General features: G+C 45.7%; 2 protein-coding genes across 10 annotated transcripts in view; one reads left to right on the top strand and one right to left on the bottom strand.

Moving 5' to 3' along the window:
* The window catches only part of GSE1 (Gse1 coiled-coil protein), a 359,568-nt gene extending 346,169 nt beyond the window's left edge, over positions 1-13,399 (top strand). For 7 of the 9 annotated variants that reach the window (XM_038368955.2, XM_043495421.1, XM_043495420.1 and 4 more), the window contains 7 exons: positions 210-322; positions 1,614-1,884; positions 3,092-3,199; positions 4,007-4,378; positions 6,321-6,602; positions 9,491-9,594; positions 10,575-11,004. In XM_038368955.2, the coding sequence (XP_038224883.1) occupies positions 210-322; positions 1,614-1,884; positions 3,092-3,199; positions 4,007-4,378; positions 6,321-6,602; positions 9,491-9,594; positions 10,575-10,709 (1,385 nt within the window). In that variant the 3' untranslated portion in view covers positions 10,710-11,004. Of the gene's footprint in view, positions 1-209; positions 323-1,613; positions 1,885-3,091; positions 3,200-4,006; positions 4,379-6,320; positions 6,603-9,490; positions 9,595-10,574; positions 11,005-12,735 lie in introns of those variants that run through there. The other 2 variants (XM_038368956.2, XM_038368953.2) reach the window with 1 other exon arrangement.
* A 317-nt stretch (positions 13,400-13,716) lies between these two features.
* On the bottom strand, positions 13,717-23,143 carry GINS2 (GINS complex subunit 2). The gene is made up of 5 exons (XM_038368957.2): positions 22,853-23,143; positions 21,574-21,688; positions 20,092-20,191; positions 18,434-18,560; positions 13,717-17,714 (listed from the first exon to the last, which is right to left on the bottom strand). Exons 1-5 carry the CDS (start codon positions 22,940-22,942, stop codon positions 17,589-17,591), a joined length of 558 nt encoding a protein of 185 aa, XP_038224885.1. The 5' UTR covers positions 22,943-23,143; the 3' UTR covers positions 13,717-17,588.
* Between the last annotated feature and the right edge of the window lie 816 nt (positions 23,144-23,959).

The raw sequence follows: 23,959 nt of genomic DNA, 5'->3' as shown, positions 1-23,959 counted from the left end.
CCCTTTGTCCAGGCACAAGCCCTTAGATCTGGGCAATTCTTCCAGGCTTCCTTGCTGAGCCCTCCCGGCATGTCACTTGGCTGGGATTCATCGCAAGCCACCCAAGTCTGAGTTGATGGAGCTCTGGCAGGTTCTCTCAAGTGCAGGGGAGGGAGCTGTCTGTCCCGCCTCTTGGCCTCACCATCCCACTTTGCATCTTTCACGCACAGGCTACTACTATGACCTGGATGACTCCTACGATGAGAGTGATGAGGAGGAAGTGAGAGCCCATCTCCGGTGTGTTGCTGAGCAGCCCCCGCTGAAGCTGGATACTTCCTCAGAGGTATGCCAGCTGTTTGATCCTGCTGAGGTTACTCTTGAGGCTTTGTGGTCAGTTTTATGGGTGAGGTGCCCTGAGCCAGCTCAGACTCTATATGGTCACTGAGCATTATGGGGCAGAGCAGCCTAGGATACAGCCACGGTATGTTTCTTGCCCAGGAGCACCATTGAGGACACTGCGGCTTTGCTCTGTATAGATTATCAAACCTTTTCCACTGCAGAGATAAATAAGTAGCAGCAGCAGGAAGCAAGCTGCAATCAAGGGGCACAGTGAAAGGATGGAGGGGGTGTTTTCAGACAAGGAAGGAGGCTTGGCGAGGTTGAAAGTTACAGTGAGGGTGTTTCGGAGAGTTGATGTAGCGGAGAGACTGAGCTTTTCTCAGCTCAGAAAGGGAGCTGTAGGCTCATCATCCTCTGACTGCCTCACTGTACCCGAGGCTTAGCCATGGCTTGCTTAGCCCATTGCCAGCCTTTGGAAGAGAGCCTCTATTAATATGTAGCCCACTGCACTAATCATCTTCCCAGCATTTCACCAACATTAACTAACCTGTGTGAGACAGGGGAATGAGGATTTATTACCCCATCGGGCAGGTGGAGAAACTGAGGCAGGGAGGTAAAGTGACTTGCTCGGGGCCACAGAGAGAGACAGTGCCCAAGCCATAACCTTCCCTTACCCTTAGTCTGTTTGTATCTTCAGACTGCAAGTCATTCGAGGCAGGGGTTCTCTCTTTTTTGTGTCTGTACAGCACCTAACACAATGGGGCCTCGATCCCGACTGGGGGGCCTCGGGTGCTACCATACTATAAATATTTAAAAACAACAACAGGAGAAGGGGTGCTCGGAAGTCTGCCTTCCAGTCCCACGTTGGACCGCTAGCCTGCAGCTCTCTGATCTGAACCAGCACAGCGGTGCACTTTCCATGCTCCCTGTTGACAGGCTAATTCAAGCGGAATTGTCTTCAGCATTTAGGTTGGTCACCAATTCTGTCCCCTTTCTGGATGGCTTATACATCTGTGGTTTTGGAGGAACTGAACAGCTCATTCTCTGTTTAAAAGACACTGGGTTTCCCATGCCACTGATTTTAGTATTATGGATTCCTTTCCAGACTGCGTAAACGTCCCCAGAGAAGCAGTATGGTGTACATGGAATTACACCCCCATAAACCTAGCAAGATAGAAAGAAATATATGACAGGGAAACATGATAGCAGGGTTCTTCACTGTTCAGCTGAAGAAAAGTCCCACTGAGCTTTGAAACTACTTATTTTTTTGGCTTTCCCCCATTGCCAAACTCCAGAAATTGGAGTTCCTGCAGCTTTTTGGCCTGACCACCCAGCAACAGAAGGAGGAGCTGCTGACTCAGAAGAGGAGGAAGAGGCGGAGGATGCTGAGGGAGAGGAGCCCATCCCCTCCCACGGTCCAGAACAAACGTCGGACGCCCTCACCGCGGCTGCCGCTCTCTACGCGCTACAGCCCTGACGAAATGAACAACAGCCCCAACTTCGAGGAGAAGAAGAGGTTCCTGACCATCTTCAACCTGACTCACATCAGCGCAGAGAAAAGGAAAGGTACGGTTTGATCCCTGCAGGCCAGTGGTGGAGGGGATGTGGAGTGTTGGATTATGCACATGAGGCTCTAGGTACATATATGGCCCCATCGCGGTGGTATGGGTGAAAGGAGAGGGAGCTCACAAAGCTGGTGGCCATGGTCTTTAGAGTAGCACTAGGAGAAATGTCTTGATTCCATGAACTTCTGAGTCACAACATGGTGATGGCCTTTTACCCTGTGATGACGCGTTGCCTCATGGTGCTATGACTTCCCCCTAAGAGATGAGCAAGTAAAGTACCACTTCTGGTCCCCACCCCTACCCCCTACACATAGCACCCCTAAGATTTGATTTTCAGAAGTGCTGAGCACTCTCAGTTCCATTAGTCAGGGGGAGCTGCAGGTTCTCAGCACTCCTGCAAGGCAGGTCCTGAACTTCTGGGACAAGCGTCACTAGTCTGAGTTGAGGATGTCCACTTAACTCTTGATTTCAAGGTTTTCACTCTGCTGCAGGCTGGTTGGATCTGCTTTGCTTCTCCGGTAGATCCAGCCTGCCCTGTTCCTGATCTGTACTTTGGTTGTGGTGAGCAAAATGAGGGCATTTTCCACTGCCCAGGAGCGAAACCCTTTGGTGCTGGGGCGTCCCCCAGCTCGTGTGATAAAAATGGGGATCCAAAGGAATGTTTATCCAGTTGTGAGCCTGAATACATGAATGCCGTCTCTCCCAGGACATGGTATGCAATCCATCAGCAGCCTGGTGGGAATCTGCCCGGTGCTGCAAGAGAGTAGCACGGCTCCACTGGTCAGGCAGCCACCCCCTACCTGGAGCCAACACAAAGGGCCGTTCGTGTCCTGTTGTTCAACAGGTTTGGATAGATCAGTTAAGCTGATGCAGGAAGCATCCCTTACCCCATGCTCACCACCCCCACCTGGATTATGGATAGTGCCGTATGCTGCTGGGTGGACACAAACAGTTAAGCAAAATGCCCATTGCAGGCTCTGATTTGTAGCGACTGCAAATTCAGTTGATGTTCCTTTGCTGCCTTTGTGCCCAGTGCTGACCAGGTGCTGTGTTCGTGTCTGTGTGCTATAACTCCAATGAGACTAATTTCCCATGTATGCACTTGCAAAGCCGAAAGTTGCCCTGTGCTGTCTGCTTGTGGCATCTTCCTACTTATCTCTGCTCCAATGGGCAAAGGCTGTACTAAATCTCAGCTTCCCATCCTGCAGATAAAGAGAAACTGGTGGAAATGCTCCATGCCATGAAGCAGAAAAGTGTGACAGCAACAGTGGTGGTGAAAAGCTCCCCACGGGACAGTCCCAGTCTCGCCCCAGCTGGTAAGTAGCAGGGCAGAGAAGCTGATGCAGGGAGATGAGGGGGATGGAGCAGATGGACAGACCTCCATGGTGTTCCTGAGAATTGGATCATAGGGACTAAAGAGTGCATCTAGTGGGCCTGATAATCCTCATACTTTGACTGGTTTTACTTAGATGTCAGTGAAATTACCCCAGCATGAGCAAGAGGAGAGCTGGGTCCAACCAATAATGCCTTCATAACTGAACTGGATATAATGGGCGACATTCACCTGTCATTCTGCCCATTCCCCACTCCTCCAAAGACACACAGGTGGCTTCCACAGTAACTGGCTAATGCAGAGTATGTTGAAGTGATGGAGGTGGGAGGATCAGGCCTTTTGCAGGCTTGGTGTTGAAACACTTCCTGGGTCAGATTTTCCAAGGGCCTCTACAGCATGTGCAGATGTCTGCATGTGCAGAGCCCAGTTGGGGTGCCCTGGGGAAGAGTTGTGCACAGTCATGTGCCAGACAGTCCAAGGTGCAGTGCACTGATCTGCAACGTCTGCTGTGGGGGGGCAGGGGTTAAAGGTCCTTTAGCATTACAGGCCCACCTAACTTTTGGCATAGGATTTCTCTTCCAGCCCCAGCCAGCTGGAGGTAGATCTATTCTGTGCTGTGTGAATGCACCTTCTTCTAGAAAACAGCAAATCAACCAAAGGGCAGTGTGAGAGCCCTCCCCAGAGCCATGATGTGTCGGGCCATTCAGTAATGCCTCACGGCACGCAGGGACATTCAAATCAAGCATCCCAAGCACCACTAGTAACTCATGTTATGTTTTATTTCCCAAAGAGCCCCAGGTGCAGCAATTTCCTGTGGATTCAGATAAACCTGTTGGTATCACCACCTCCTTGCCAGACACTCAAAAGACAGCAGAGCCCAGCAGATTGGAACAGCTGAGACCACACGAGCTCCAGAGGGCCAAGGAACCAGCTCCTGTCTCTGCTGAGAAGCCCAGGCTGAATGATGGGCACACCGGGAAGAAGAGCCTGAGCATATTCAATTATGTCAGGGGCCCTTTGCCTAAGGATATCCCGGTGCCACTCTCTCACAGCATGAATGGGAAGAATAAGCCATGGGAGCCCTTCATAGCTGAGGAATTTGCACATCAGTTTCACGAGTCTGTGCTGCAGTCCACACAGAAAGCATTGCAGAAGCACAAAGGTAATGGGACAGACCCAGAGGGGAAATGGAGAGGGGAGACAACAACAGTATATGTGTACAAATAAGAGCACTGCACCAAATTTTCAATGAGGCTTCCATCTAAGCTCTAAAGCAAGTGTCCACACTTTTGCACATGTAAGATTCTGCATGCAAACTTTTTTCCTCACCTGAGTTTTAGCACATGCAGATCCTGAATAGAGGCCAAATTTTATTTGCTTGTACAATGTCAGGTACATCAAACCGCCAGTTTGTGTACACAAAGGACATCTGCACGTATACATGGGAGTTTGTGTGCACAAAAACCTAGACCTGAAATAAAAATGCTTGCAAAACTTGTGCATATAAAATTGTGGGAGTTAGTTTAGAAAATCTGGCTATTGGTACAAATATAATGACAATAATTGCCCAGCCAGCGATGCTTTTGTCTCGTATGTGTTCAAGAAAAAGAGTTTTAGAAATGACCATTATGGGAAGGGAGAAAAGCCCATCTGACTGCCAGCCATGTGGGTACTCAATGTAAGCATGAAGCACAACCTGTTTCTGGAAGGTATCAGGAAATTACAAATACATCTGTGCTTTCTCATCACTGAAACAGCCTAAACAATTACAGAAGGAAGTAAAAATATGGGAACTTCATGAGAGGCACTGAAAATACGGCTCACTCACTGAAAAGCTCATTAATTTCAATGGGCAGAAGTAAAGTTACTACAGTGTGTGGGGAGCAACTGTTAATAGAAATTTTTTTTTAAAAGTATTAAGAAAGCAGAGAGGAGCAGCATACAAAAAAGTAGACCGTATGGGGCCATAAATGTATGCAATGTCTGGCTCAGAGAGCCATTAAAATCTACCGAAGACATCTCCAAAGCTGAGGAAGAAAAGTTAATCTTATAGACAAATTAATATCCCATGGGCAGCATATTAATGCAACCTGATCAAAAATGTTTTTAAATAAGAAGCCTATTTTAAGAGCACACTTTCAGTGATTAGGTCACTTGACTGACATGCAAGAGACTGGCACTCTAGTCCCAACTCTGCCACTGACCTACTGTATGACGTACAGCAAGTCACATAATTTCTCTGCACCTCTGTTGTTCCTCCTTCCCTGTCTCTATCTTGCCAGTTAGGATCTCACCCTAAAGAGCTTAGGGGCCACTAGGCGCTACTACAATACACATAATAGTTGAAGCATTTTAGAAAAGCAGTAACACGTTTCCAGGCGTGTGTGCCATCGGGAGAGAGTGAGGATTAGAGCAGGATTGCAAACAGAGTTTTCTTGCACTCACTGCACCTTCTGTTACAAAGGGTGCCAAAGGGAAGTTGCAGCCTTGCATTTGGCATTCTCTTCACATTGATGCGAGTGCATGGAGTTCGTTCACTCACGCTTTTTAGATTTATCAACCAGCATGATTCCACATGGGCCATCTGGGCAGTCAGGGTCAGATTGTTCCTTGCAAGCAGGGAGACAGAGAATTCTAATCGAACATTAGTGGCCAGGTGATCCAAACCCCAGCTCCCACACTCCTCTTGTCTCTGCCAAATGAGAAGTCAAGCTTCTTAGCCTTTGTGGCTACCTGGTACAGTAACCAGACACCGCTACAAGCCTGATCGTCAGTGGAGCTTCAACATCTGACCCACACTTGCGCATCCCCACCTGCGTGCATAGGTGTTAGTGAGAGCAGGTGCATGCACACAGATGAGGCAAGGGTTGGAAAATCAGTCCTAATATACTTCATTGCAGGACATGCTTTGACACCCAGAAATTAGTCTGATTGCAGGTGGTAGCTGTGGAATTAGCTCATGTAGGCTATCCGCACTGGCCCGGGCCTTGAGATGTTCTCCAGTACTGTGCCTTGGTTAGTTTGAAATGTATTCTGAGGACATAAGAAGTCTTCTTTTCTCTTTAGTTCTAGCTGATTGTTTTCTGTTCCTGTCTTGCTTCCAGGAAGTGCAGCAGCACTTACTGCAGAGCAGAACCACAAAATTGACACCTCTATCCATTACAACATTCCTGAGCTTCAGACCTCAAGCAGGGTCCAGCTGCCTCAACAGAATGGGCAGCAAGACACCCCACTGGCACGAAAGGGGCTAATCCCACCCGAACAGGACAAGGACTCTGACTCAGAGGGGGAGGAGGAGGAGGAAGAAGAGGAGGAAGAGGAGTACCCCAGACCTAAATGGCAGGGGATCGAGGCAATCTTCGAAGCTTATCAGGAACATATAGAAGGTAAGGGAAAAGGATTACAAAGGGGGACAGCAAGGCGATTTCAAGCCCTCCTGTCACCTTGAGGTCTCAGTCCTATAAATGACAGTATGGTATTTCTGCTACCATCTCAGGGGGTGCTCACATCACTACATTTTCTGTAATGTTAGAGGAGAAGGTAGAATTTTGGTGAAACTTCCACCTTCAACTTCAGCTGGAGTGGAGAAGGAATAGTAGGACTACTGCTGTCCCTGTGGCTGCAGTTGCTTCCTTGACTATCCTCTGTCAATATTGAAGGGTTGTCTCTCTAATAATGATAAGAACTGCTCTGTGCCTATTAGTTTCTCAGAGCACTTGGTTCGAGCCTTGGCTCTGCCATTGACCCATTGGGACCTTGGGCATGTTACTCTGTGCTTTAGTTTCCAAATCCGTACCATGGGGATTAAAAACAGATCAGTCTCACAGGTGAGGCAAATTTATTCACATCTGTCGAGCACTTTAAGATCCTCCAATGGAAGGGGCTGTGGAAAAGCAGAAGGCTGTTAATTAGCAGAGAATAGACATAAAGGCAACAGGTGTGTATGAAAATTCATTAATACAACCCAGCACCTTAGAGCTGTGTCTGTAAGGCTGCACAGGGAAATGGAGTCTGGTTTCAAGAGCGCAAAACCCCTTGATGTTTTTCTCCTTAGTCTCCTGCTTTATATTCTTGAAATGTGTCTAAAAATAATCCCACTGACGCACCGCCTCAAGCTGGCAATGGAGATGCCGTACAGGTGTCAAATGGTGACCTAGTGCACCCTCCACTGTGCCCCAAAACAATCAGATCACTCAACCACTGGCATGCGCTGCACCCAAGGGGCTGTGAGTCATTTTCTTTTGAACGACACTTCACTTAGGGGCTGTCAGTCTCATCTGTGTAGAGAGACTTTAGGAATTACAACACGGCTAATTACCAAATGGCGAGCTGGAGCCAAGTCTCAGGAAAACACAAATGCAGATTGATCACTAAGTCTTTCCCTAATTTATTGCAGTTATAAACACATATGTAGCCTGCAACTCAGAGTCTGAAATAGGACTGGGGCATCTTTTACCACTATTGGTGAACCTAATTTAATCTGTTTTACACAGCACCTATCTCTATTGTTATCCACCTGATTCTCCAGCTCTTAAGACTCGGGTCTTTGTTCATGCCACTACAATTAGTCCTCCGTGATTAGATGATTATCAAAAATACACAACAACCTTTCAGTGTCAATACAGCTGGCTAACCTATGAACACCTATGAATGCTCCACGTATTCAGTGCTGCACAAATTTTGCTACATGCTGTTTTATTTTCCGGCGCTCTGATTATTCTTTGTGTTCTTGATAAGATGATAGAAATATTGAACAGCCTCCAGTGGATCAGCTGCGTTAGCTTCCCCTCTCATTTTATCACGGCAATAAATCCTTTGTTAGTGTGCAAGACCAATAATGTTTCTGATACCCTGGAAGTTAATTACATCTCACTTACTCAGATCCTTATGAATACAGTCTAAATTATCTTTTAAAAAACTGAAAGGTGCCGTTAGTTTTCTCAAAGGAGCTTCGGCAGTGTTTTTTCCATAAGCTGCGGACCCTTTATTTGACTTCAGGCTGTCTTGCAGATCAATTCTTACTTTCCTTTAGAAAATGATTATACTAGTTTGCATTCCTGAGAGCCTTTCATCTTGGAGGATCCCAAAGTATTTCACCAACAGCACCACTATAATGTAGCTACCTCTGCCGTGGGTGGTGGTAGCCATCTGGCTCAAAGCAGACGGCACATGGAAAGAGGAGTTGTGGACAGGAGTACAGTCCTGCCTTAAGAGAAGTGGCATTGGATGGTTAAACTCCACACGGAGCAGCGAGAGTCTCTGTTTAAAGTGTGAAGCCAGAAAAATGACAGGGGAAAAACGGACCTCTCTCAACAGCTCTGCTCCCTGTATATATTTGGACTCCTGTCTGATTCTATCATAAGCTTTTACTCCTGTTAGCCTTGCAGAGGCAACAGAGCTGTGGGAGAGGAAGCTGGATGGCATATTTTGGCTCACCCATCAATGGAATCTTTGTTCCAGCTGCAGAGCCTGTTCTCCATTCCCATAGTATTTAGGCACCTAGTTGATAAAGCACAAGCGATAAAGAACCCAGCTTGTCTCTCAGATCCTAGGCTGTACTTGCATGATTGGCAATTAAAAAAATCCTTCCTTTGTACAAACTGAACACACTTGAATTCAATGGAAGATAGGAGCCTAAACACCTTTAGGAGCTGGGCCTACATTCTGAAGAGGCGGTAAGTCTGGAACCAGCACCATGCTGCATTCTAGAGGCACTGTAAACTGGCTGGAATTTATTTTAATCTACTTGGGAAGGGCAGAGTTAATCCTGCTGGAATAGGAGAGAATCTGGCGACGTGTCCTGCCTTTACTTTTTACAGATCTGTCCAGTGTGCCAGTGCTTGGTTTAAAGAGTGCCAATGGCCATTTCTAGTGAACACACAAATGAACACCTTAGGAACATTGCAGCATGGCACACAAATTTTAGGGAAAAGGCCAAGATATGGAAGACTGTTCCATCCATGAGGTTATGTAGTTTGCTGCACAGTTGATCGCTGGCTTTAGTGGTGGAGTCCTTAATCTCCATGACATAATGTGGTGAGAACACTTCAGTAGTGGTGGATGAAGGTCCACCTTGAGAGGTCCATGCTGGAGCAGACTGGCATGTCTGACATCGTACCTCTGGCAGTGACCTTCTGAGGTTTCAGAAAAAGGCCAACATCAAGGGTGAGAATTCAAGAGCCTGGTGTGGAAAAGACTAGCTAGACTAGAGATGCTATTAGCCAAATATTCTGATGATACCATGCAAGGCTGATGGTTTCTCATTTGCTTGCAGAACAAAATGTGGAACGCCAAGTGTTGCAGACACAATGCCGACGGCTGGAGGCCCAGCACTACAGTCTCAGTCTGACTGCAGAGCAGCTGTCACACAGCATGGCGGTGAGTGATGGACACTTTGACATGCTCGGGGATGGGTGGGGCCGAACCTATTGGAACCCCAGTAGAGGCAAATTGGAGGCTGCCCTTTGGAATGGCAGGTGAGGACAAGAGAACAAACACATGTAGTCGTGTTGCTTGATGCACTACTGGAAAGCACTCAGACACTACAGTGATGAGTGTGATATAAAAACCTGTATAGAATAGCATGCTTCTCAGATGACATACTGCCCATTTGTATACAGCATCCTCTGGAATAAAACTGCACTAGCAAGTATTAGCAGACAGGGCCGCTGTAAGCAGCATGACCCTGGTAGCAAGGAAAGGAGACCCATCCAGAATCTGTGCAAACCTATAAACAACTTGTAGGGCAGAACTACTCCGCTGTGATTCTCTGTGCTTGCTCAGTGCCCCCACCATCAACGGGAATTCAGCATGTGCAGGGCAGTAGGTTTATTATAACACTTGCCGTGTAGGATTTTTTAAAATGCAGCAGTACAAGTTTTGCCATCCCTTTTAGTTTCCTGGCTGGCCCACTGAAAAGCTGGTTGCAGGGTTCCCCACCTCTTCACCACAGGGGAAAGACATGGGCTGGCTCCAGACAAGGCTGGATATCAGGATCTCCATTCTTAGGGCAGGAGCTATGAAGCAATAGGATGGACAAATGTAAGAGGGAACAGTGCTGGAAAAAATACAGATGCCACAAAGTTTGAGGAAAACATGATTCCGAGCTCACTTACTCAGGGGAAACTCAACGGGACTAACCCAGCATGAGAAAAGAATCAGCTCTTCTGATTTGATCCAACTTTGCTGTAATTTCCATCTGCCCACCAAGCCACCCAAATGTTGACTGCAACAAACCCAGTGGCCTCCCTCTGCAGAAGAGCAGAATATATCTCCCATAGATGCACACCCTGGGAGAGAGGCACCACCAGCATGTCAATGTCCCCTTTTTAACTTTGTGTTTTCCTACTCTCTTACAGGAACTAAGGAATCAGAAGCAGAAGATTGTCTCGGAAAGGGAGCGACTTCAGGCCGAACTAGATCACTTGAGAAAGTGCCTTGCGTTGCCTGCAATGCAGTGGTCTAGGGGTTATTTCAAGGGATATCCCAGGTGACGCTCCCTTGCACTAGGCTGAACATATAGTATAGAAATAATAATCTATTTTATTACCTTGAATATTTAATATTTTTCACTGGGAGGTTTGAAGCTAAAATATAAATGGAGAATGTGCCATGCATGAAGCAAAGGATTATGGGATCCAGAAAAAATACCCACTTCTATCTTGACTTCAATGCAGCTGAATCTTTGTAATTCTGCAAGGAACCCACCCCTGAAGGCTAGATTTTGTTTAATTTTAATGAGGGGTGTTTTTTTTTTTCCTCCTTCCCCTCCACTTTTTAATTATTTTTTTAAAATCTGATAAAAGACTTCATCAACAACACTAATAGCGACCTCCCTGTAGAGGAGGTGCTGTCCACACACAAAATCATTCTTTTGTTGCCATATTAGTCCAACTACTGTACCATGGGGTTTGCCTATTCTTCACTGAGAAGATGGTGTCTCTCGTGTTAAGAGTAAGTTGGGTACACTTTTGAAAGCAAATGAACTGTGTATCTCATATACGGAAAGCTGTGGTAGCAATCTGCAGAGTAACAAGTCCTGGAAGGAGCCAACACAGCTTCAGAACTTGAGCCTTTCCCTAAATCAACAGGCTTTCCACTGGAAATGCACTTCGCTATAAAAAATAAAGTGAATAAACAAACCGAAGGTACCTTTTATTACTGTTTGGGGGGTAGGGAGCGGAATGTACAGAACAACACACATACACACACCTAGTGAGAGAGAGAGAGAGACACAAATTACATACCCTAGTGGGTAAAATTTTCATACAAACTCAAACGATTTTGCAATTAAAAAAAAAAAAGTCAAAAAAGGTGCTTCAGCCTTGTACTGTGTATATATTTAAAAAGTTTTGTATGTTTTTATTACTTTAATTATTGTTATAAAAAGCTTGCCATTTTTAATATGTTTCTGCTTTTTTTTTTTGGCAAAATAACTTGCTTTTAGTGTTTGTACTGCTGCTGGTCAGGACATGAAAAATATTGAAGTGTTTTTAAAAAAAAAAAAAAAAGCTTTCCACTGGGGCATGTGCTATCACTTCTGTTTTTTGCTTTGTGTAGCATCAGTTACTGGTACAGAAAATTCTGTTCCTAAAAGACGAGGAATTAATTATTCCTTACTGCCCTTTCACGGATTTTTTTTTTCCCCCTTCAAGCTCTTCAAAAGTTACATTACAAATAGGACCAGCTCCTACTACATGGGGAAGGGAAGGGAAAAGTCTGTGTTGGGAACAAAAGTTCAGGAACTAAATGAACTGTTTGGGTCTATGATTCAGCTTTATTGATGTCTTTCAACGCTCTGATGAGTACTCTAGAAAAATGTTTTAACATGGAAGAATGCTTGTGTTAGAGAGGAAGCAGTGCAGACTGAGCTGAACTTCCCATTCTTTATTTACATGAGAAACACCAGTGGGAATAGGGAAGAGGAAGTAGAAATTCTCCCAGCTTGCCCTTTGTTTCTCTTCCAGTTAGTTATTCCTCTGAATAACATTTCTGAACTAGGAGGACCTTTTTCACAAAGAGCTGGCTTGAAGTTCAGTTTACAGTTGGGTTATCCCAAATCTAGGTGAGCTCTATTCCTTGTAAGCAGCCAAGGGGCAGCTGCTGGCAAACTTCAGTCTTTTCTGAGCAGTGCACAGGAACTGATTTTATTTTTTATTAATTTCTTAGCTGGGTGAGAGAGACTGTGGATAATAGGCTTCTGCTTCCCCTTACTTCCTAGCAGCTGGCAGTAATATTGCATTAGCTGTTTCCTCGGATAGCATTTGCTGTGCATGTTATCAGGAATATTTCATCTTAAATTAAGATGAAGTGGCAGCAGGAGGAACAGCACTAACAGGCTCTTCGTTTTCAGCTGTAAATTAGACAGGAAAGGCCAGAGGTGTACATATCCCATTCCCCTACTCAACAGCTACTGTACATGTTCTGTAGCTGAGGGAAGGAGTCACGGGACAGTTGATGAGGGCACAAGTAGCACAAACATCTCTGATCAAAATCTACATACTACTGTTTTGTCTCTAGACTTGGAGATGTCTCCTTCAACAGCAGATTTTGGAAGACAGAGACAGCCAGAGATACCTGTTCTGTTGGAACAGTGAAGCACTTGGAGTGGAAAAACAGCCTCTAGTAATCACAACACGCTCTAGACAAGGTTCATGGCCTTCCGTCTCCCTGTTGTTTGCTTTAGGATTCGAACAGTCGACACTTAGAAGGCAAGCCATTTAGGCTATGTGTATGCAACACAGCTGTTTGGCAAGAGGAGAGAGTTCTCCCACCTACAAAAAACTTCCACCCCCAACAAGTAACTTTGGCTGCAGAAGAGCTCTTCTGCCAACAAAGTGCTGTTCACACCACAGCTTTTTGTCTGCAAAACTTTTGTTGTTCGGGGGGGGGGGGGTGTTTTTTTCACATATCTGAACAACAAGGTTCAGTTTCTGGTGTAGACAAAGCCTCAGTCTATTGCTGGTCTTCAGAAGAAACATTCATGCTGCCCACTAAATCTCAGGCAGGGCAAGAGTTAGCCTATTGCATTCCTAAAAGATTTTGCACCTATGTGTTCTCAGTTGGCAGTGACAGCTACTTCACGCTCTTGCATAGCTCATGATTGAGGAGCTAGCCAGAGTAAAATAATGACAATGAAGGCAGAACAGGGAAAAGCAAATCCATGTGCCACTGTTTAAGTAACAGGTTTCAGAGTAGCAGCCGTGTTAGTCTGTATTCACAAAAAGAAAAGGGAGTACTTGTGGCACCTTAGAGACTAAAATTTGAGCATGAGCTACAGCATCCGATTAAGTGAGCTGTAGCTCTCGAATGTTTATGCTCAAATAAATTTGTTAGTCTCTAAGGTGCTACAAGTACTCCTTTTCTTTTTGTGCAAGTAACAACTGTTAAATGCAGCACCTAGAGGCTATGATTTCCCTTTAGCCATAGCTCCTACAAACACCTAATTGCAACCCTGCTGCAGTTTCCACATTGAAGCTCTTTTCCCTCCCGCCAGAAGTACCTCCCACGACAATCAGATTAAATAAAGCTAAGGCTGTAATGCCGCATGAACAATAAATAAGGAAAAGGACCAGAAAGGAAAGCTAAAACTAATGCCTATGGTAAGCCATGCAATTCTATATTTTTTCCCCTTTCATAATGGTTTTTAGGGCAGTGCAAACAGCAAACCTCCAGCCTAGCTTGAGCCCGTTCCATTTTGCAAATGGAAGAAAATAAAGCAGTCGCTGACTAGTGTCAATTTAGCTTTACCAAAAAAGCTGAAATGATGGATTGTATAACTGCTCATGTGTGATTCTTCTTTTCTGGTGGGCTGACACTATTTTCCCTCGAGGAGACTGAAGAGCAGACAAAACTACATCAACATTACAATAGGAAGAACAGCAAATATTACACTGCACAGTTGTCTTCAGAGCTGATTTATGCCACTCTGGTTTCAGAGTATTTACGTGAAGGAACTTCTGTCTTCCATGACTAGCAATGTCTTCACAGCAACAGGCCTGTAGTTTTCCTTTCACTCAGAGGGCAGAGATCTTTTTAAAGGGCCATTATGAGCAGGCAAGTGACTAGAATACTATGTGATTTTTAAAGATTTACTCTTAGTTGATGCTTTTGTTATCAGACTTTTACAGTTTAAAGCGAGCCCATTTTTAATGCCAAGGTTGGTTACTGCTAACCTGAAACTAAAGCCATAGCCTTCCTGCTTCATACCCTGTCAGCAATCAAAAGATTCTAGCATCAGAATTTAGTTGGCAATGCTGCTGCTGAGGTAACTAGAATTTAGCTTCTGGTGTTCAGTCTTGTAAATACTACATGACTGACAGCAGAAAAAAATTGAGTGGGTAGTAGATGAGGAAGCTATGACTCAGAATACACCAAGCCGCAATGTAATGCTGTTTTTAGGGTCACTTTTCTAATCGTAATTGCATTTTAAATATTGGAGGCTTTTTTAAAAGAATAGGGCTCAGTTTAAAGAAAGGAAGTTACCACTGCTTTGTGTTTACGGTCTATTATTGCAGGCGCCAAAAAGCGCATTAAAAAAAGCACACAAATTCTTGGTTTAACTTTCCTGTTTAAGAAGTAAAATACACTTATGGCTGACAGTTCTTTAAACCAGATTGCATAGCGAGCCTTTGGCCTACTAGTTGCCAATTCACAGACTTCATGATAATTTTAAACACAGAAAAAATACACTATGTTTAAATCACTGTTTCCCCTCCCCGCCCATGAGAAAAAAGTTCATTGTCAGGTTATCTATCAATTTCAATACACTGCAGAGTGGGAGTTCACAAGCACACCACCAGATGACAATGTTTAGGAGCCTGTTTGAAAATGTAACTTCGCTTAGCAACAATTCCTGCACTTGAGTGTTGAGTCCATCCCCATTCCTCAAATACCAATAGAGAAAGGAGCTAATCACCAACTTCTTGACCCACTGATTAAAAAGTCTCAGTAATACTCCCCTCCCTCTCCCTTGCCCCAAGGGCCATGTTGACTGGTTGTGTTTATTTGTATGTACCCTGTGCAGAATTGCTAGAGCAGTAAAAACCAGAGCATGGGAGGGAAAGGTAAAGGGGGAGGAAGCCCAGGCCTGCTGGGGGCAGTTTAGATGCTGTGAAAGAAAAATTAAACCTGTTCTAAGTGTACTTGTTTGAATTAATTGTAATGTAATATATTATTTGTTGAATGTAGTAATTAGGTATTTATGAATATATTGCTGTAATTTCTGACAACATCCAAAAAATAAAATTGTCCTAAATCATGGCAAAGGGTTGTTTTTCCCTCCCCCTAGTGGATGGAAAAGTTACACTGATCCAGAGTGAAGGACAACATGTGCAATGCACTGCACTACCATTTACAAGATTCCAGCAAAAAGGCATTGTGTGGTTGACACTACATCATGGCATTTAGCCAGCACCAGCCCAGCTTGAGCTCTACAAGCGGTTTTAAGTCAGGGGATTCATTATTTCAGAAGGATCAAGTCAGTCCAGAGTATCCTACCTCATGTTCCATCATCAGATACATAGGCCACTTCACTCTCAACCACCTCACTATAATGAGATACATACAAGTTAACCAGGAACTACATAAAAAAGACAATGGGATAGCAAAATCAGCATAGGGGAATCTCAGAAGGGAATAGATGGTGGGAGATATCTGGAAGACATTTCAATTGTTTGAGAGTAAAGACAGTTGGGAAACGTTATGGTGATTAACTACTGCTGCCTGATGAGAGCCATGGACAACAGACTTGCTTTCCATTGAGTGAAGGGCAGCCCCCATACACATGCGATTCCTTGTGGTGTTCACAGTGATGCAAGTGCTATAATAGAGCCTAAAACCAACAGTAAGACCAGTTTATAGATTCTGAGATAGACAAGGCCCCTAATGTGAGCTGCAAAGGGCAAGAGAAGAGGAGGTGTTTTCACACAATACCATCTAGATCTTCACACAATTAGTGTACCAGTGGATGTTAAAGGAAAAGGAGTCTTATTCTTCTGACAGACAGCTCACTTTTATATGCATGATTTATTTATTTTTTTTTAAAACAAATAGTAACTTCAGTCAAAAGATCAAACGAACAATATGTCACAGTGATATGTCTTCCAACTACCAGGAATATTTCCTTCCGCTCCTCCAACTGGTTTTTAAACCCACTTAGTCTCCCAAACAGCCAGCAGATTGGCTTGGTTCTCCCCTTTACTGCTATCCACATAGAGCCTAGCACAGCAACTGGCATTGATTAAAGATTAGATTCAGTGCAGTGGGAGCTAAACTACATCATAATCTTTTGCTTTCAAACGATCACCTACCCTGCAGTGTCCAGGAACAGGCTCTATGAATGCCACCTAATATTCTCTCTGTTGCAGAGATTATTGTTATGATAATATTCATATTCAGGAAAAATCAACAAAGGGATTGTTTTTTCTTAGTATAAATGAGAAAGAAATGCTGCTGGTAAGCCACTACCTGCCACAGCTGAATCTACACAATCTCAGTGGCCTGCTAGAAGCAGTATCTGAACCAAATGAGGTAGTGCATGTTCTCTTTAAAGCTGTATCCTCCCACTGAGGGAGAAATACAAAGCTACAAGTGCACAGAGAGAACAGTGCACTTAAATGGCCTTGGCAAGCCAGCCACGTGAGCTCATCTATCAGCTGTGCTTAGAGATGAATATACTGTTGTAAGTGATGGCCCAGTTGAAGAAACAAGCCTCACCATACAGTAGAGTTGGTTAAAATCCATATATCACTATCCCAGGGAAGGCAGGACTGCTGTGCATCCAGGTGTTTAAAAACAGTCCTATTCTGAGATCTTCCTCAGCCAGGCTTTAGACAACCAGTGGAAGGAGAAGAACAAAACACTAAACTAAGAGCATATTTATTGCTGCTACATATCATTTAAGAGATTAACAAGAAAAACCTACCCACAGCATCTAACTGCTTCAACCAATTCATCTTGCAAAGACAGCTGCATAGGGGCTGGGAGAGTTTGCCAGGTAGAATCATTTGTTTTGCCAAAGAAGCTCATTATAGAGCAGAAGCTGTTCACGATAGCTGCTGAGCAGGGAATGCCCTCTGTGCCATCAGCAGTCCTCAACTTATTAATATGCAGCCACAATGCTGCCTTCTTTCTGTTGCCTGCACACAAACTGAGGGAAACCAGCCTTCACGCAAACACCACAGAGCCTCAAGTTAGATACAATTGACAGGAAATGTATAAGACTTGCATGGTTTTTAGCAGAGATCTATACAGGGCATTTAAGGCATAAAAACAGCATAAGAGAAGTTCCATTAGGACTCATTAATAGTGTCCAGAGAGCAGAGTCCTCCTACTATTATTGCCTCATCCCATGAGGACTGTCAGAAGGCATCTTAGAAATCCTGGGACTGGGCACTCTCACCCAGCTGAAGGTTTGTGCGTAGCTTGTACATGTGATCTAGGGCTTGAGTAAGAAAAGTCCCAGTGGTGTTGATCTCCATCAAGGTCAGATTATCCAGCTAAAAGACAAGGAGGGTGACATTACAGCAGTATTTGGGGAAGCAGCACTACAGTCTCTCACGATGGCAAAGGAAGGTCAATCTATGGACAAGTCTATGCTACAAAATTAACTTGACATAAGTTACATCAAACAGCCACTGCAGTAATTAAATCGATTTTGCATGTCCACACTACCCTCCTCCTGTTGGCGGTGCATGTCCTCAACAGGAGCACTGCCACCAATTTAAAATGATAGTGTGGGGCATTGTGGAGCACTGAAAGCTCGGAGCCCAGCCACTGGGGCTGACAGCTGGGGCTCCAAGCTGTCAGACACCAGGGGCTGACAGCCAGAACAGTCAGTGCAGTGTCTACAGTGACATCGTGTCAACCTAACTACATCAACCTAAGCAGCTATGCTTCTTGCGGAGGTGAAGTTATAAGGTCGGTGTACTGGGTGACTTACATCATCGAGAACAACATTGCAGTGCAGATGCTTAAAGCTGAAAGAAGCATTGCAGCATTTGGAACATCATAATACATGTGGAGTAAAAAACCCCATATGGCTATAGTTCTCAACTGACAAGTGACCAAATCACTGAAGAAAAAAAAAAAAAGCTACAACTGGAACTTTCACTAGCAATATTATCATTCACAAGCCACATAATCACAGAGCATCTTTAACATTCCCAGGCTAAAACTAGCAGACTTATCAGCCCACCCCAGATTTCCCTTACTGTACCTTGGCATGGGCCTCCTGCTGTCTGACAAAGCTGTCCGCAGACAGCCGCAGTTTAGCTAGCCGCGTATCCCAGGTATCCTTAACCAGTGTTCGGATTTCATCTGCTTTTGGGATGCTGTCTGAGGCACTAGAAGAGGAGGTAGGTAGGTCAGAACAGCCTGCAAGGGACTAATACGTTAAGTCTCTGGCATGAGTAACACTGGCAGCTTCTCGAAGCATGAACAGAGTAGTTTGCTTTATACAAAGAGGGAACACTGAAATCCAAAGTGCTGCTGCTTCTGCAGCTGGAGTTTTCTGGATACTTTTTTTTTTTTTTACCCAGGAAAGCTCAGTTTTCAATACAATCCTTCTGGTCTTTAATTGCCCAGATGGTTTGGAATACCAGGAAGTCCAATAACCTGGCCAAAGTCACAAGTAAAAAGCAACTCAATTGCTCAACTGTTATTAGAGCTCAAGTTCAGCCCGGTACTCTTACAGCTCAAATCACAAGGCCCATACAGGTTGTGTCACATAACATCCTAATGGTTAGGCAATTAAATACTTCCACAAGGACCTCAAGAGATCAGATCAATTCACCTGGACAGAAGTGTCCTGGTTATTCTAGTGTTAGGAAAGGGTCTGCATGCTAAGAGGTTGTAAGCGTCAAAAGAAACAGTTGGGCTTCAAATGGCCAGTCCTCTGTAATCAAAAGGTTTTTCAAGTCAGAAGGGTATGTGCTTAGAAGAGTAGTTCTTGACCGGGGTACACATACCTACCCCTGGGGGTATGCAGAGGTCTTCCACGGGGTATTTCAACTCATCTAGATACTTGCCTAGTTTTAAAACAGCATAAAAAGCACTAACAAAGTCAGTACAAACTAAAATTTCATATAGACTACTTGTTTATACTGCTCTATATACTGAAATGTAAATACAATATTTGTATTGCAATTGTTTTAAACGGTAAAAATGAGAAAGCATGCAATTTTTCAGTAATGGTGTGCTGTCACACTTTTGTATTTTTATGTCTGATTTTGTAACCAAATAGTTCTTAAGTGAGGTGAAACTTTGGGTATTCAAGACAAATCAGACTCCTGAAAGTGGTGCAATAGTCTGGAAAGGCTGAGAGCCACTTGCTTAGAAGAAATACCAGCCAGAAAGCTAATTTTATTGTAATGAAATGTCTTCACAGACATGACAGTTTAGAGTCAGGACATCCCCAATCCCTGCTCTCCAGGCTGAGAAAGGAAGAAATTCCCAACTCCTAAAGGATAGCCTAACAGCAGCAGAGGGCAGAGACGTCTGGGAGGATTAAGCTGCTGGGCCTCTCAGGTAGATTGAGAGCTGTGAATCTGTATAAATGAAGCTAAAAAATATGCTAAATACATCCAGGGCCACTACACTTAGTTACTTCTGTATGGAGCGCTGGAGTTATCGCACCACAGAACAAGTGAAACCAAGTTTCAGGCTACCATTAGATAAGTGCCCTAGCAAAATCTTGATGTACTTTGGAATAAGCCTCCTGTTAACTCTTTCCCAAAGGCCTCCAAATTTAAATCCAATTAAATCCTAAAAGCTTTTCTATGTCACGACTCACATTTCTGAATATTTACCAACCTCAAACCCAACTGGGCAGGGAGGAAAGTGCTTTTGACTGGTTACAGTAAGAGACCTACTTACTAGTTTAACAGCAGCTTAGTTAGTTCCATGTAGTAGGGACTGGGCATAGGAGTGAAAGTATCCTCTTTGCGTTCCTGATCCCGGATTTCCTCCAGCTTTTCTGAAACACAATTGGAAGAGTTATACTTTACCAGATGCTTCAATGCTCTGGTGTCAAGTCCTCCCATGGAAGCTGCACCCCTTAACCAAATTTGAAGGATGAACTGCCAGTTTCGTGTTTACATCAGGAGGAATCAGCACTTAAGTGGACACACCAGCTGCTGCAGGAGAAACAAGTCTAATGCTCAAAAGTTTATCTGATCTCATGTCTAGAAGCAAAAGGGGACCTCAACTCATATGGGAGAAAGGGACACCCACCAACCCAGGATTGCAGTGACAGGAGCTGAGGAGAAACACTCAGTCCTACATGGCTAGAAGGATGAATCACCGCCACCACCTGGGACATGAGGAGAGAAGGAGTCACATGCCTGGAGAGAGAGCTCCTCCAAAAAAAGGAACCTTTCTGCCAAGTAACATTTTGGCTCACTAATTTGCACTCTCTGGAATGAGGAAAATGTGGAAAAGGGAGAATGTTTAGAGACAAGCTTCTTCACTCTTCCTGAGATTCCATCATTACCTGCTTCCTGCCCTCCTCAACTATACATTTCCCTCAAGATGGCAGAATGGAGGGAGCTAGGATTTTTATTTCTAATGGGAGGAACATTTATCACATTGGGGTAAAATCTCTTCAGCGTCTGACTGCCTTCAAGGGACAAAGGAAAATGAGGAGATTAGAACTTCTGTATGCTCTCCAAAGACACCCTCTTCCATAGAGATGAAGCTAGAAAAAAGATGTGCTAAAAGGCAGCAGACCCTGCCTTGATTATAACAATACTCTGCATTTTTATTACAAACAAATCACCTCACTGAGTATGATTCTCATTTTACAGGTGGCCAAATAAAGCCAAGAACAGTGAAGTGGCCAGCTGAAGATCACACTGAAACCAGTGGCAGAACTGCGATGCAGTATTTGAAACCAATTTTATGTATCAGAATAAGACTATATTCTAACTATACAGATTAAAAATTAAAATGATGATATGCTAAAATCACACTAGTTTGCAGCGTTGTCATAGTCATGTTGGTCCCAGGATATTAGAGAGACAGGTGGGTGAGGTAATATTTTTTATTGAACCAACTTCTGTTGGTGAAAGAGACAAGACATGAAGAACAGCTCCGTGTAAGCTCGAAAGTTTGTCTCTTGAACCAACAGACGTCAATCCAACAAAAGACATTACCTCACCCACCTTGTCGGTCTAAAACCATGCTAGGTCTCATAAATCTCAGCAGCATGAGGCAACGATTCTTCCTGTAACTCCATTTCTCCTTGCAACTTTCCCTTGGGAAAAGTGCAAAGGTCCAATTCCTGTATTTCAGGACTCCCCACTAGCCCTGCAGCCTGGCTAAATCCATGCCTAATCTGTGGGCTACTGTTCTCCTTACCAGCATCCATCCATTCAGGAGGTATTAGCCGACACTTCTGTCTCTGTTTTAGGTTAACAGCTAGCCAAAGAGGCACTTCCACAGGCAAGCCAGGATTAAAGGGACCCAAATCCCCCTAGAAAATGAAATTCAGTATGAAAATAAGGAAAGTAGAAGTAACAGAGCAGGGAAAATTGTGACACCTCTTTGAAAATCTAGTTTTCCTTCATCAGCCTCATGCACTGCTGAAGGATCAACAGTTTCCTGTAGATTTAGGGAAAGCCACCCCATGCCAACTGAAATCACCCCTCCTTTTGGTCCCAGATCCCAGCACAGTTCTCCTCTCTTCCCTTAGCAGTAACTACTTACGTTTTGATGGCACTTTCTATCCTAAAGGGTTTCATAAGCTATATATGAAAATTACATCTCTGAAAGATAGCCCCTTTGGCTGTGGGTGGACTCTGGGAGATGTTTTAATAGTAGAACAACTAGTGCAGGGCAGTAAGTGCAGGTGATTCTTGTATCCACTGGCGCTGCAGGAGGGATCTGGGCTCACAGGCAGTTAGCCAAAGGGAACGCAGAGGTTAGGAAGAGCCAGGAGGGTAATGTAACGTTCAGGACTGGGCACTTTGCTGTTACTCCACTATGGGCTTTGCTGTCGCTACGGATTTTACTGGCAGGCGCCCAGACCCCATGGTAATGGGCGGCAGGATCATAGAATATCAGGGTTGGAAGGGACCTCGGGAGGTCATCTGGTCCAACCCCCTGCTCAAAGCAGGGCCAAGCCCCAATTTTTGCCCTAGTTCCCTAAACGGCACCCTCAAGGATTGAACTTACAACCCTGGGTTTAGCAGGCCAATGCTCAAACCACTGAGCTGTCCCTCCCCCCTAGAGCTCAGGAAAGCTTATGCTCTAATAAATGTGTTAGTCTCCAAGGTGCCCCAAGTCCTCCTTTTCTTTTTGCGGATACAGACTAAGACGGCTGCTCCTCTGGAACCAGAGATACCATTGCCTCTCATCAGCATGCCAGTAGCTCCACTGCGGAGCGGGTCAGCCCCAAATGGGCCACCCCCTCCCCGCAGCCGAGCCCCAGATGGGCCACCCCCTGCTTCCCTACGTCAGACCCCTGCGGGCGCCCCCCAGTGCTGTTCCCCGAACTGGGCCCTGTCCTCCCAGCGGCCTCCGTCAGGGCCCCGGCCCCGTGACACCCGAGAGCCCAGCCCCTGTTTACTCCCCCAAACGCGCCGGTCCGGCCCCTTCCCCCGCGAGCCCAGGCCCTACGGCCACTCCGGCCCCGCACCCCGATGAGGTAGATGCGGTCCAGGCTGAAGTTGGGGATGACGGTCACCAGCTCCTTCTCGGCCAGGAACTCGGCCTCGGCGGGATCCATGGCCCGGGGGGGGGGGGGCGGGGCGCCGCCGCCAACCCGCCGGAACTGGAGCTCGCGGCACGCGCGCGCCAGTCCACGCCCTTCGCCATTGGCTGGGAGGGAGACAGACCCCGCCCCCCGCCGTACCCTCGCCCGACGCTGCCTGTTTCTGAGCGGCGCGAGACGCTTGCTTTGCTTTCCCGGTCTCGGGCTCAAGGCGGGGCTCGCAAGGAAAGAGGCTCTGATTGGCTTATGAAGACTTACAGTCGCTCTCTGATTGGCTTAGTCACATACATCGTGCTACGCGATTGGCTGAGCGGCGAGAATGAGGTCCAGCCAATCAGAACGCTCTTGGGCCCAGGTCCGCAGGAGGGACGATGTTCCCCGGGGGATGACGCCGGCCCGTGCAGGCCCCATTCCCAGAGGGGGAGGCAGTGACTCAGGCCCGCTGCCGTCTTCGAGCCTGGCTGAGCCCGCCCTACCGTGTGTCATAGACCCCGCACTGCGCGTTCCCGCGGGGGATTCCTCTCCGGACCTGGAGTCCCGGCCCCACGCAGATGGAGCTCCCCTCCCCCCCCGTCCTATTGCCTCCTGCTCTGCCCCCTCCAGCCCCCGGGGAACAGAGCAGCCCCTACTCCAGATGTTTTAGGTCAGAGGCCAATCTCCTCTCCTGGGCTGCTTGCGCCATGTTTCCAGCCGGCTGCAGGACTCCAGAGCCATCTCTCTCCTTTGCAGCCTGTGTTCTGCTCCCCTTTTCCTAATCAGCATCACCTTTGCAGCTGTGCTCCATTGGGCCTCGGAATACCTGGCACCGATCCTGAGCGGGCTGAGCAAGGCCTGAGACATTTAGCCAAGAGCCCGAGTCTCAGCCCTGGCCTACCCTGGGGTTTTAGGCATGGGGCACAGTTTACACCTCTGCCGCACAGCTCCCAGCTCTGCTAAAGGTTTGCACAAGTACAGCTACGCTGCAAGTAAACACCTGACCTTGATGTAGATGCCAAAAGCGGTGAGAGTGGGAGGATCTAAGTTCCAGAACTT

The sequence above is a fragment of the Dermochelys coriacea genome, chromosome 12, assembly GCF_009764565.3.
Source record: "Dermochelys coriacea isolate rDerCor1 chromosome 12, rDerCor1.pri.v4, whole genome shotgun sequence".
Classification (NCBI taxonomy): Eukaryota; Metazoa; Chordata; order Testudines; family Dermochelyidae; genus Dermochelys; species Dermochelys coriacea.
This window is presented reverse-complemented; position numbering and strand designations above follow the sequence as displayed.

Coding starts and splice junctions, on each gene's coding strand:
- GINS2 (XM_038368957.2), bottom strand. CDS start 22,942: ATGGATCCCGCCGAGGCCGAGTTCCTGGCCGAGAAGGAGCTGGTGACC. Junction 21,689..22,852: donor ACCGCATCTACCTCATCGGG/GTGCGGGGCCGG, acceptor TTCATTTTCTAG/GGGGATTTGGGTCCCTTTAA. Junction 20,192..21,573: donor TCCTGAATGGATGGATGCTG/GTAAGGAGAACA, acceptor ATTGTGTTTCAG/AAAAGCTGGAGGAAATCCGG.